The sequence below is a fragment of the Oncorhynchus kisutch genome, linkage group LG25 (assembly GCF_002021735.2).
Source record: "Oncorhynchus kisutch isolate 150728-3 linkage group LG25, Okis_V2, whole genome shotgun sequence".
NCBI classification, from domain to species: Eukaryota; Metazoa; Chordata; class Actinopteri; order Salmoniformes; family Salmonidae; genus Oncorhynchus; species Oncorhynchus kisutch.
The window spans coordinates 8,255,840-8,269,813 of NC_034198.2; the positions used below are offsets into that span (position 1 = coordinate 8,255,840).

Genomic DNA, 13,974 nt, shown 5'->3' on the forward strand with positions numbered 1-13,974 from the left:
CAGCATTGAAGGTCCCCAAGAACACAGTGACCTCCATCATTCTTAAATGGAAGAAGTTTTGAACCACCAAGACTCTTCCTAGAGCTGGCCGCCTGGCCAAACTGAGCAATCAGGGGAGAAGGGCCTTGGTCAGGGAGGTGACCAAGAATCTGATGATCACTCTGACAGAGCTCCAGAGTTCCTCTGTGGAGTTGGGAGAACCTTCCAGAAGGACACCCATCTCTGCAGCACTCCACCAATTAGGCCTTTTTGGTAGAGTGGCCAGACGGAAGCCACTCCTCAGTAAAAGGCACATGACAGCCCACATGGAATTTGCCAAAAGGCACCTAAAAGACTCTCAGACCATGAGAAACAAGATTCTCTTGTCTGATGAAACCAAGATGGAACTCTTTGGCCTGAATGCCAAGTGTCATGTCTGGAGGAAACCTGGCACCATCCGTACAGTGACGCATGATGGTGGCAGCATGCTGTGGGGATGTCTTTCAGCGGCAGGGAAGGCGGGTCTAGACAGGATCGAGGGAAAGATGAACGGAGCAAAGTACAGAGAGATCCTTGATGAAAACCTGCTCCAGAGCACTCAGGACCTCAGACTGGGAGCGAAGTTTCACCTTCCAACATGACAATGACCCTAAGCACACAACAAGACAATGCAGGAGTGGCTTCGGGAGAAGTCTCTGAATGTCCTTGAGTGTCCCAGCCAGAGCCAGGACTTGAACCCAATCAAACATTTCTGGAGAGACTTGAAAATAGCTTTGCAGCGACACTCCCCATCCAACATGAAAGAGCTTGAGAGGATTTGCAGAGAAGAATGGGAGAAACTCACCGAATACAGGTTTGCCAAGCTTGTAGCATCATACCCAAGAAGACTCGAGGCTGTAATCGCTGCCAAAGGTGCTTCAACAAAGTACTGAGTAAAGGGTCTGAATACTTACGTGAATTTGATGTTTTTTTATTTGTAATACATTTATTATGGGGTATTGTGTGTAGATTGATGAGGGTAAAAAACAATGTAATCAATTTTAGAATAAGGCTGTAACTTAACAAAATGTTGAATAAGTCAAGGGGTCTGAATACTTTCCAAATGTACTGTATATGTGGATGTATTAACATAATAATTTATTTCTAATTATGGCAGGTTTGGTCCTCCATAGAGGTGAACTCTAGTTCTCAACAATTTGGACCACAACTTCACCAGAGTTCAGGTGATAACATAGAGTCCAGGGGCTTCATTTATCAACCATGTGTACATTTCACACTAAATTCAGATGTAATGGGAGATTATAGGATTTGCGTGCAGTATATTATTGGGAGTTATCTAACTTTTATCAAACAGTTCACTTGTTTTGGTAACAAAAACACCCTCATTTCCTGTATGATTTGGAATGTTGGAACTGGGCCATGTCAGTTTCGAAAAGAATGTGCAATGGCAAATTTGACCACATTTCTATTGACGTGTGAGAAAAATATTTTAATATTTTGCAGTGACTCTTTCTGAAAATGCATGCCGCATTTCTTTTATTTGCATAAAAATATAACAAGTTTCAAAAACACTGGCCCCTTACAAAAAAGTCCTACAGGAATCCTGCAGGAATTAAACCTTTTGTGATGGATTGTGCAGGTGACAAAATCCTGCAGGAAAAGTGCTCCCGCAGGACTTCTCATGCAAAAATTTCTGCACAAACATGAACATTCCTGCAGGTATCATGCAGGACCGAACCCTGCAGGATTTTGATATTCATACAGGATATGGCAATACCTGCAGGGCCAAGTACATTCCTGCAGCAATCTTGCAGAACCAAAAACTGCAGGATTTTGATATTCCTACAGGATTTGAGATACAGTATGTTGTAACAACAGAGAAAATAGACTTTTGAAATATAATGCAAATTCAGACATTTAAACTCAGCAGATGGGAAATGTAATAAATTACAATGTTCAAATGCAATAAATATAGTATATGCTTTTTTAATTTGATAGATACCAACACAATTGATAATGGTTTCAGTAGGCCCACAGTTCAGTCAATGTAATAATGCATTTATATATCATGTTTGCCTAATTGTTGCTGTCTATCAACTCCCACTTTTATAGAGCACAAAGACAAATTGATGAGGAAATTACTCAAACTAAGCACCTAAGCGTCAAAGGAAGGACAAGGAAGCCAAACGCAAAAGGCAGACACCGACCGGGCACTCATACACTCTCCTCAGCACTGGAACCAATCCGGCAAAGAAAAGGAGAAAGGTAGGCCCAAGAGTTTTTATTCTTATGCAGATACTTAAATGTAATAATTAAATTGCTCTCTCAATATCTAGGAGCTTCTATTTTCTCAAGTTAAACTTTTGACTGATTAGGTTGCTGACGGGACAAGGGATCTTCTCCCAATGGAGAAGATCACAGAAAGGGAAAATAAGGCTAAGGAAGAGGAGGAAGAGGATATTAAGGCTCTTAAAAATAGAGGTGAAACAGTTGAAGGTCCAAAACCAGGAACTGAAAACCCTGAACATTGTCTCTGCAGAGAGGTATGTAATTGCTATAGGCATGTTTGTGTTGTTATTAAGGAATCATCTGAATGTCTCTCTCTTCTGTCTGTCTCTCACTCCTTTCAAAAGAGGTTTATTTTTTATCTGTTTTTCAATCTCATGAGTAGCCTTGCTTCTAAAACTTGAAGTTGTGCCCCAGCCTCTACACTCTCAGGTCACTGCCCAACCACTTACAAAGGTAAGTGCTTAATTAGCCATTCAGAAATTGTACTTGTCATCTTTCAACGTTGAACAGTGCTAAGATATTAGTGTATGATTATGTTAACATTTATACAGCCAGGACCATCGGCAGAGGGGATTACCCCTTTGGGCATAAGTAATGCCATGCTGCGGGCCTGCGGTAGAGGTGGCACCTCCAAGCACAACCATGGTTAAAGAGCTGGCTGTGGCTGTGTTTGGGAGACAGGTGATTGCTACCCATAGATTATCTGCAAAAATTGGAAATGCCAATAAAGGGACTTCAGCAAAGCCGGGCCTTGATGAGGGAAAAGTCAAACTGATAATTGGTATGGGAAACATTTAGATCCTAATGCAGCACTAGAAAGTGATTTCCAAGTGGCAAAACCCATATATTAACTCATAAAATGTTTTACTTTTGACCCAATTTGGATTTCTAGGAACTGTGCAAAACAAGTTTCCAGATATACCCCCCAAATTCATCCGAGCAGCACTGAGGGAGAAGATGAACGATAAACTTCACATCAAGTATAGGTTTACATACTTTCTTGTCATGTATAGGTGTGTTTTCAGTGTTAATATACACATTTCTTCTGTGTTTTCAGACAAAAAATACTTACATGGCCATTGTTTCCCTTAACTCCAAATTACCCCTTTTATTCAGTTATAGTATAACCCCTCCTATACTCCGCGTCCTAAATTTTCCGGGAGGGGTCAGCTTTTTTACTTTTTCATCTGGAACGGAGCCTTGTGTGGAACGCTCCATAACACCTGAGCTTTGTAGTGTTGTCACTTCAATGAGGCCATTTGCATGGTTCGGACCAATGAGATGCGTTTAAAAAAAATTAGGATAGAGAGAAAAGATGATCAATATTTAATAAAAAGTGTTTAATCGTGCATAGGCTAATCCTTACTCATGTGACTGAGTTGACAGCCTAGTAGTAATACCACATATATGGGCTTAATAACGATCAAGTTTGTTTCTGTTCCAAGTATGACCCCATTTCATTGAGTTGGATTCATGATAACAAGTAACCGTTAGGTCATACTTACTATTTCCTTTGTCACAGTTCCTCATGCACACACACAAAGCGTTTCTGCTGTTACATCCTGTGAACTCTGCCCCTCTCATCTCTTTCCCCAGTTAGAAACGAGCCTATGAACAACAGTGAGACTGACAAACGCAGGCAACAGCACTGGACAGCCATGCAGGCGAAGGTAACACAACACACAGTTTCAGCTGTTATATACTGAATCCTCTGTCCCTCTCATTTCTCCCCTTTCCTAACTAGTTAAAATGGAGCCAAACACACACACAGAGTTTCTGCTGTTACATCCTGTGAACTCTTCCCCTCTAATCTCTCTGCTTTCCTCCCCGATTAAGACAGGGCCTTTAAACAACAGTGAGACGGACTACCCCAGAAGGCAGCACTTGACAGCCATTGCCAGTGAAGGTAACACCAGTGTCAGCCTCTCATTTCTCCCTTTTAAAACGGAGCCTAACACAAATGTATGCTCACAGATGTTGGTGTACCAGCCATATTAAAACCAACTATCACCAAGTTTACCATTGCAGACATCTCTTTCCCTTCACACCAATACACATAAGCAGTTCATGTGATATCACCATTACTCACTCTTGTTACAAAATATGCTTCTACCATATTTATTCAATCTCATTTTCTTTTTCTCCTAGGAATCATATTTTATGCAGTGCTGGTGAAATGGACAATCAGACATGTCAGCTGTTGTTTCATTGGATGTCTTGTGGAATCTGTCCATTCTTTTGAAATAATGTGGATTGTCCTGCATGTCCAGGCCTGCTCTGAAATTAAATAGGTATGATATCAGGCTCCTATTGCACAGCAATACTGTAGCCTACCCATACTGTAAAATATTTGTTATATTTACAGGTCTATTTTACTTTCGAGCATGGTTGGCTATTGAATGAGCGATGTTAAGACAGTACACATATTTTCCCAGGTTTTTAAGTCCGACCCCCCCCCCCCCCCCATTAAATCAAGTTAAGGAGGAAACCAATGTCTTTGCCGCCTGAATGGAGGATGTTTTATGTACGAACCGGACGCGGGGGTTAGGAGTGTATTGCACAAGGCCAGACGATGTAAACCTTGGCAGAACCATTGGGGCTAGTAGACAGCTGTACAAAACACAAGTTACACACATATTTTAAAACACAGACACATTTTATGATTAAAAACCAGACTGGATTTGGTTAAAAATGTTACATATAAAGAAACTGCATTGGTAGACAAAATATTAAATAAATAAAAGCAAAAAGGACATCGGACAAAAAGTTGTTTCGTTCTCCACAGTCTCCATTGACAATAATCACATTTGACATTAATACTGTTGATAAATTAATACAGTTAAAATAACTGTTAATAGTTGACATTTTCAGTACGTCTAAATGTGTATGTGTGTATGTTTATAAATGCATGCAGGTGTTACAGATTAACCATGGCAGAATGAGCCAGGATTCAAATGATCCTTTTCATTTTGCATGTGGAGTTTTAGTTTGAGTTGATACTAAATCCAAGGTTGGGGTATGCAGTTTTGTTCAGTTTTCATTTGACAAAGAGTGTATGTTAATTTGAGGTTAACTTTAAGCTAGTTCTTTTTTCATTTTTTTTTTAGTTAGGCCTACTGTTAAATTGACATGACAGGATACAAAAACAACATAAAAACAAAGCATGATTAGAGAATACTTCTAGTTGCAGACCCACTGTTCCACACAAAAAATCTACACCTAACACAGAGCCATGCCTTCCCTCTGCTCTCCAACCATGCACCAAATACACTTGCACTAACACAGAGGTCAGACAAATTCCAGCACATAACAATCTCTAGTACAATGCATGCTCTCATGTTTTTACGTGCCAGAATGAGAGTATTTTTTTGCAGATTTGTTAAAATTGCACAAATATCTGAAAAGTACAGTGATGGGGGAACACTTTATTTTTTTGCAATGATCGTTTTTATCCGAATAAAAAGTTCCCTTTCAAAATCGGATGAATCAATCTGCAAGTATAAACAAAACAAATAAATGTCAAAAGGAGACATTCAAAAGAAGTGCTTCAAAAGTGAATGCAAACAATACAGTAAAACAACTGTCAGTATAGTTATCATGGCATCAAAATAAACAGCATAAATTGCCTTAAACATGCAATTCAAGAGAGAAAGCCAAATAAACGTGGCTTATGCAGTCGCTGTTTTTCCAAAAGAATAGAGCACTGCTGGTTTTTACTAAGATATACTGGGGCACTGCTTTGATTACAACTACGGTCTCCTTTTCACTGCCTCGGTTGTGGGATAAACTTACAAAGCCAACCAGACCTACAGTCTACACACATTTCAGGAAAGAAAACCGGAAGAATGCAGCGACAAACACAGGCAAAGGTTCAGGAGCTACAGGGGTCAATACGGGAGGCTTGGCTAAAAAGTATTGGCATTAAAAGAAAAGGAGTTAAGTTTGATAATCTGCACGGGGGGGGGGGGGGGGACAACTGTGCACAACACAGGTCAAAGGCACAACACTGGACACGACAAAGGGAAATAGAACAACCTCTGGGAGCTTTGAAAAAGGCCCAGAGAGGAGAAGGTGTCTATCTATCAGACAGTCAGGCATTCTTCTAGCAGCACAGTCTGTGCACTACTGCACTTTTGTCCCAGTTTCGTATTAGAATTGCACAACATCCACTCCAAGAGGAGAAATAAAAGTCACAGCAACATTGTCACAGCTCTAGAGTCTGATAAAACAGTCATGGAGCATGACAACAGCACAGGTAATTATTTGTGTGTTTTTAAGCCGAACGCTTTCTTAAATCATGCTGATATAACATAATTGCACCAAATATTCATTATACACAGGAAAAGGTGTATGGATTTTGTGACGCCAGTAAAACAAAAATGATGTGATATTGGTTACCTGTGGGGTACTTCTTTTAAGTACACAGTCAGATTGACCGAATAAATGTAACTTTTCAGAAGTATTACAAATGGGGTAATGCCAGGATTTACTCCTGGGACAATGATATGTGAATAATAAGAGGTATACACCAGACAAGCTAGGTACCCATCACTGTTGGTTGGCACAGAGGGATGTGACACTGTGAGAAACAAGGTATCATTTCCTTATTTTCCCCCAATGTAACAAATCGAAAGCTGAAGTCCATGCAGAATTTTCAGTACCCAATGTTCCTGTGGTTACGTCTACTCTATAAAAAGATCCAAACGTATGCATTTAAAACCTTCCTTTCAGCATTCTCTAGAATTAACACAGTAAATACTGCAAAATGTTAAGCAAAGCTGTTAACTGAATGTACACCAAGGTGTGTAAACAGGCAAATGCAGAGTGAGTGACATTTGGCATGAAAATGAAACAACGCCAGAGGGAAAGGGGGCCCTAGGCTTTGAGGCATCATACAGATGGATACAAGTCCAACAGGGTCACAAGACCACTGTATAGGACACATACCATCTTTCGATGTCAAATAAAAGCTTATTCAATAACCCGTCTCTTTAATCTCCAATTACAATTCTAAGATATGCAAGAGAACATAATAGTATATCTACGAGAAGGATCATTTGAAAGGGTTATAAAGTAACAAGAAAAATCTACTTAGAAGTTGTGTCGCTGAAAAACTGGGTCGCTGATCATAATTTCAATCATTGATGAATAGCAGAGGCACTACATACACAAACGTACACCTTTGTCATTGGGGGAAACATTTCAGGAAAATTGGTTTAGGAGTGATATTTCCTCGCTCAACGGAATAGAACTCACCATACTACACAAATATAACAACTATGAAACAGAAATGAATAACTACATCATTTGCATTAAGTTTTTTTCTCCATATAATTTCATTATATATAGATTTATATTCCTCACATGCCTGACAATTGTGTACATGTGTGTGGTTTAGTCTTTTAAGTTGTGTGTTTTCTTTTGCACTGAAACATCCTTAGTACGGCTGTAAGAAAATATGTGCCCTCCTGGTGAGAAAGGACTTTGACCCGAGCCAAAAAGAAAATGTGTGTGATGGATGCTCAGCAGTGGAAGTCACTGATGAACTATGGTGGGGTGGAGCCTCTGTTAGACAAGGGTCTGTATCTCCCCACTATCGTATGGTCTTATTGGGCAAGAGTTGCTGTGAGAGCAGGACTGACTGCACAAGAAGACCAAAAGAGAGATGCTGTAGAACAGGGGTGTTCAAATTTTACCCAACGAGGTCCGGACTACTGCTGGCTTTCTGTTCTACCTGATTATTAATTGCACCCACCTGGTGTCCCAGGTTAAAAATCAGTCCACGATTAGAGGGGAAGAAAAACAAAAAAAAGCAGTAGAACTGGCTTTGAGGTCCAGATTTGAATTTGAGGGCTGTAGAATATTCCTGTGACTTACTTCTCTGTCCTTAGCCCCACCTCTCGGCTTTCAGCCTCCCAAGCAACTATGAACTGCCTTAGCGCTCCAGCTGTGGAGATGTAAGGACTAGGAGTGGAGGTCAAAGGGTGAGCTATGTTGCTTATAGCATCCTCTCACCCCATAGGTGAATCTTCAGGGTTGTAGAAGGGGGCAGGTCACAGTCAGTAGATTTTTCCGCTTTCTTTTTTTGTCCTTTGAAAGTCCTGAGGAGATTTCCACCGAGTCAACAAAGCCAGACAGAAAAGGAAACGGCTCCCCATTAGCTGTGTGATCACCTGAATGAGGACAGTGACAATGATTTATCTCTGTGTGGATGTAGATGGGGGCTATGATCAGGGGCAAAACCGGAATCTTCAAAATCAAACTTATGACAAAAGGTATTACAGTTAATAATAAATACTCTATTGTCATCTCTTCAGAATCCCTCAAAATGTTCACACAAATATAACTGAGAATAAGAAATGGCAATGGGGTTATGTTGTAGCACTGTAGGCGAGGAGGATGGGAACCCCCTCCACTGTGGAAAGGCACACCCAGAGGAGGGGGAGGTGAAAGGGGGAGTGGGGCTGGTGGTGGAAGGGGTAAAGATATGAACCATGGCTGAGGTGGTGCAGGAGACGTCAAGAAATGTCACATGAGCTGAGAAGGGTGAGCTCAGGCCTGGGAGTCTCTTTACATCCGTGAACCTCGCTCCTGGAGGATCTGTAGGGAGAGAAAACGTGTCAGTCTAGATCCAGCAACAGTTTATAAACCTCAATCCAAAATGAATGGAAGAGATAGGCACTGGCTAATCTCTCACGGACAGACGCACGTAATATAAATGGTATCGTAGCATTTGTCAACCGACTGTGGGATGCGACGAGGCTCAGGTGTTTTCGTCACTGATCATTTGGACAAATCACAGTTTCGCAGGTGTTCGCGTCTTTCGAATTTAGGAAGGACTTTTTGCCCATAGACTTGCAGAGGGGAGTGGAGCTACAGGTCTGCTTCCATTCCTCGTTCTTATATCTTTTTCTAACACATCTGCCCCCAGAACCTAATCGAGCATCTGACATAATTATGCAAGACTTTAGTTCTGGGTTTCCGAGATTAGGCACCGGCTAATTTCCTGATCTTATTTGAAGGAAACAATGCCGCTCAATCTACACATTAGACCACTTTTGAAGTCGGAAACGCCTGACAAACTTTGATGTTGCACCTACAAGTGAGAATCTTCTGACTTCATGCCCAACACATGAGTTCCAGAGACTCTCAAATGCTGATCTCACCTTGGCCTTCTCAGTGGGCTCGATAACAATGCCGTTAGTAGAGTTGTTGAGCTCCCGGGAAACCACACACAGGAATTCAGCCTGGTCCTCGTTGCCATAGTTATAGGACGAGCCGATGCTTATGAGCTGTGAGGGGAAAGGGTAAGTGGGATTGTAAATTAGCTTAAAAGTCATCTACACATGAAATTTTAGGCAAAGTTTGAAATGTCAAAAATAACCAGACTTACCACCAATGACCTATGGATTTAAAGACAAGTGTGACATGAGGACTATTAGGCCCACCTGCTCAAACTTCCAGCCATCTGACATTGTGGACACCATCTGGGTGAGTTCCTCCTCTTGGCACTGCAGCACCCGGTACACATGCTTCACTGGGCCCTGAGAGAAAAACAGACACTACAATAAAAGCCACCTGTACACATTAGGGTTAACTTGCCAGTTAATGTTTAGCTTTTGAACAGTGCCATGTGTGCGAGTGTGTCAATATACACACTAACAGACTTGTAAACACACTCATCCTCTGACATTTTAGTGTTTGGTTTAGCATGTGTTATTTCACAACAGCAATGGCGTCATCCATCCCGGTCCAAGGCCTTTCCATTCATCATGTCTGCATTTCCCTGACATACCTGAGATGTCCTGTTCTCGTTGTCCCGTATCCTCTCCTTGACCAGCCTTACTAGTGATGCAATATTGTAGAACTCCGCCTCCTCAAGGACACCTGAGAGATACAACCAGTAGTTTAGTCACATGATGTAGAACTAAGAACAGATATAGCCCTTGGTTCACTCCTGACCGGACTGCCCTCAACCAGCACAAAAACATCCTGTGGCGGACTGCACTAGTATGGAATAGTCCCCGCGATATGCAACTTTTCAAGGAAGTCATGAACCAATACACGTAGTCAGTCAGGAAAGCAAAGGCTAGCTTTTTCAAACAGAAATTTGCATCCTGTAGCTCTAACTCCAAAAGGTTTTGGGACACTAAAGTCCATGGAGAATAAGAGCACCTCCTCCCAGCTGCCCACTGCACTGAGGCTAGGAAACACTGTCACCACCGATAAATCCACGATAATCAAGAAGCTCAATAAGCATTTCTCTAGCATTTCTCGGCTGGCCATGCTTTCCTCCTGGCTACCCCAACCCCAGCCAACAACTCCGCACCCCCCATAGCTACTTGTCGAAACCTCCCCAGCTTCTCCTTCACCCAAATCCAGATAGCAGATGTTCTGAAAGAGCTGCAAAACCTGGAAGCATACAAATCAGCTGGGCTAGACAATCTGGACCCTCTCTTTCTAAAATTATCTGCCGTCATTGTTGCAACCCCTATTACCAGTCTGTTCAACCTCTTTCATATCGTCCGAGATCCCTAAAGATTGGAAAGCTGCCATCCCCCTCTTCAAAGGGGGTGACACTCTAGACCCAAACTGTTATAGCGTTGGGGCGGCAGGGTAGCCTAGTGGTTAGAGTGTTGGACTAGTAACCGGAAGGTTGCAAGTTCAAATCCCCGAGCTGACAAGGTACAAATCTGTCATTCTGCCCCTGAACAGGCAGTTAACCTACTTCATTGAGGCCTTCATTGAAAATAAGAATTTGTTCTTAACTGACTTGCCTAGTTAAATGAAGGTAAAATAAAAATATGAAAATAAATAACTATATCCATCCTGCCCTGCCTTTCTAAAGTCTTCGAAAGCCAAGTTAATATACAGATCACTGACCATTTCGCATCCCACCGTACCTTCTCCGCTGTGCAATCCGGTTTTCGAGCTGGTCACGGGTGCACTTCAGCCACACTCAAGGTACTAAACGCCATCGAAAAAAGACAGTACTGTGCAGCAGTCTTTATCGACCTGGCCAAGGCCTTCGACTCTGTCAATCACCGTATTCTTATCGGCAGACTCAACAGCCTTGGTTTCTCAAATTACTGCCTCGCCTGGTTCACCAACTACTTCTCAGACAGAGTTCAGTGTGTCAAATCGGAGGGACTGTTGTCCGGACCTTCTGGCAGTCTCTATGGGGGTACCACAGGGCTGACTCTTTTCTCTGTATATATCAACAATGTCACTCTTGCGGTGATTCCCTGATCCACCTCTATGCATTCTGTATACATCTGGCCCTTCATTGGACACTGTGTTAACTAACCTCCAAACGAGCTTCAATGCCATACAATCCTCCTTCTGTGGCCTCCAACTGCTCTTAAACGCTAGTAAAACCAAATACAAGCTCCTCAACCATTCGCTGCCCGCACCTGCCCGCCCGAATAGCATCACCACCATGGACGGTTCCGACCTAGAATATGTGGACAACTACAAATACCTAGGTGTCTGGCTAGACTGTAAACTCTCCTTCCAGACTCATATTAAACATCTCCAATCCAAAATTAAATCTAGAATAGGCTTCCTATTTCGCAACAAAGCCTCCTTCACTCATGCCGCCAAACACACCCTCGTAAAACTGACTATCCTACCGATCCTCGACAATGTAATTTACAAAATAGCTTCCAACACACTGCTCAGCAAACTGGATGCAGTCTATCACAGTGCCATCCGTTTTGTCACCAAAGCCCCTTATACCACCCATCACTGCGACCTGTATGCTCTAGTCGACTGGCCCTCGCTACATATTCGTTGCCAGACCCACTGGCTCCAGGTCATCTATAAGTCTATGCTAGGTAAAGCACCGCCTTATCTCAGCTCACTGGTCACGATAACAACACCCACCCGTAGCTTGCACTCCAGCAGGTATATCTCACTGGTCATCCCCAAAGCCAACACCTCCTTTGGCCGCCTTTCCTTCCAGTTCTCTGCTGCCAATGACTGGAACGAATAGCAAAAATCACTGAAGCTGGAGACTTATATTTCCCTCACTAACTTTAAACATCAGCTATCTGATCGCTGCAGCTGTACATAGACCATCTGTAAATAGCCCACCCATTCTACCTACCTCATCCCCATATTGTTTTTATTTACTTTTCTGCTCTTTTGCACACCAGTATTTCTACTTGCACATCACCATCTGCTCATCTATCACTTCAGTGTTAATTTTCTAAATTGTAATTACTTCACTACTATGGCCTATTTATTGCCTTACCTCCTCACGCCATTTGCACACACTGTATATAGACCTTTTTCTTCTTCTATTGTGTTATTGACTGTACGCTTGTTTATTCCATGTGCAACTCTGTGTTGTTGTTTGTGTCACACTGCTTTGCTTTATCTTGGGCAGGTCGCAGTTGTAAATGAGAACGTGTGTTCTCAACTAGCTTACCTGGTTAAATAAAAGGTGATTTTTTGGTTTTTTGTTTAAATGATACTAACCATTGGACAACGGCCTGTATCACGCAGAATCCCATTTCTTCTAAATAAAGCATGGTGTGTGACAGGGGTTTACACTTTGGGGACCATTTATACAGTCTTACCTTCCTCTGCCAGGTTCTTGTCCATGATCAGTTTCCCATGCCGCAGGTAATTCAGAATGGGGCCAAAGTATGTGGGGTCCCTGTCGATTAGGTAAGCACCCGTCTCATCCTAGGATATTTATAAAAGTGTAAAATGCAAATCACATGTCTGCTATTTGAGTGTCAGATAAAGGTTTCTCTGGTGCTTCTTCACATGCACATAAAATAATGCATTATTGTAAAATGGCTGAGCATTACACTTGAATGAGTGTTACAATTGTCTAACATTTTAACTAGGCATTTTAAAGTGTTTGGGTGTCATCTCGTGCATGATGAGCGGCAGTGCATTATGAATGCTACATTGATGCACCTTGATTGATGATAGAACGTTATGCCAAAAATTATTATTATAGAATATGTTACCTTGTCAGAGTCCAAATCCGGATCTTCTTGACACAATCGGTACAGGAACGATTTGGGGTCCCTGCACAATGTCTGTTTGGTTGTGACAAAATAGGTTCCACCGACATTTAGGCAAACCCAGCGGGATTCTGCCTTCTCGGCTTGCTCCGATGGGGAACTGAGGTTGCTCTTCATTGGGAACCCAAACACCGCTCTACTAGTACTCGACACCCCAGGACTGGTGGGCAAGCTACTCCGCGGTGAAACCATTAGAGTGGGCGAAGCAGCCAGCCGAACAGAGCCTCGGACATCTCGGTGCTCGGTTTGTTCTATTGTGGCAGTAACACTCTGCTCCACAACATGCAATTCGGCCATATTATCTTCGTCAAAAAACACCACTATTATTACACTTCAGGGTAACAATAATGCTTATCGATTTGTAAACACAACGGGGCTCTTTTTCCCCAACAAGGTGGCTGGCATTAGGGCGTTGCTACACACATTCGATAATTTCCACACATAAATACTCTAAACAAGACATCGATATTACTTAGTTGAAATATACTATATATGTTTGACACGTCGCTTGCAATCTTTTCCTAAAACAAATGGGTCATTCTTGTTTATTCAAACGTTAACAGAAGAGGGCAATCCTTCCGGGTTGTAACGTCATTACTGTATACTTCCGCTATGTCGTTTTCCCCCTCCAAAATAAGAGTTAATGAATAAATATACATGTTAT

At 42.1% G+C, this 13,974-nt stretch overlaps 1 protein-coding gene and 1 long non-coding RNA gene across 2 annotated transcripts; one reads left to right on the forward strand and one right to left on the reverse strand.

The window, feature by feature from the left end:
• Positions 1-1,129: 1,129 nt before the first annotated feature.
• Positions 1,130-5,606, forward strand: LOC109870276 (uncharacterized). Its single transcript, XR_002252117.2, has 6 exons — positions 1,130-1,202; positions 2,092-2,244; positions 2,355-3,049; positions 3,161-3,938; positions 4,105-4,174; positions 4,417-5,606. It is a non-coding gene; the product is annotated as an uncharacterized LOC109870276 (long non-coding RNA).
• Positions 5,607-5,673: 67 nt separating this feature from the next.
• On the reverse strand, positions 5,674-13,908 carry LOC109870274 (BTB/POZ domain-containing protein KCTD5). Its single transcript, XM_020460705.2, has 6 exons — positions 13,254-13,908; positions 12,852-12,960; positions 10,064-10,155; positions 9,717-9,812; positions 9,435-9,560; positions 5,674-8,868 (listed from the first exon to the last, which is right to left on the reverse strand). Exons 1-6 carry the CDS (start codon positions 13,605-13,607, stop codon positions 8,839-8,841), a joined length of 807 nt encoding a protein of 268 aa, XP_020316294.1. The 5' UTR covers positions 13,608-13,908; the 3' UTR covers positions 5,674-8,838.
• Positions 13,909-13,974: the final 66 nt, after the last annotated feature.

What these genes read in the sequence shown, in the direction of transcription:
- LOC109870274 (XM_020460705.2), bottom strand. Translation starts at nt 13,607, where the DNA reads ATGGCCGAATTGCATGTTGTGGAGCAGAGTGTTACTGCCACAATAGAA. An exon ending in CGGATTTGGACTCTGACAAG is followed by an intron (nt 12,961 to 13,253) that starts GTAACATATTCT and finishes TAAATATCCTAG; the next exon opens with GATGAGACGGGTGCTTACCT. An exon ending in AGCCCACTGAGAAGGCCAAG is followed by an intron (nt 8,869 to 9,434) that starts GTGAGATCAGCA and finishes CTCTCCCTACAG; the next exon opens with ATCCTCCAGGAGCGAGGTTC.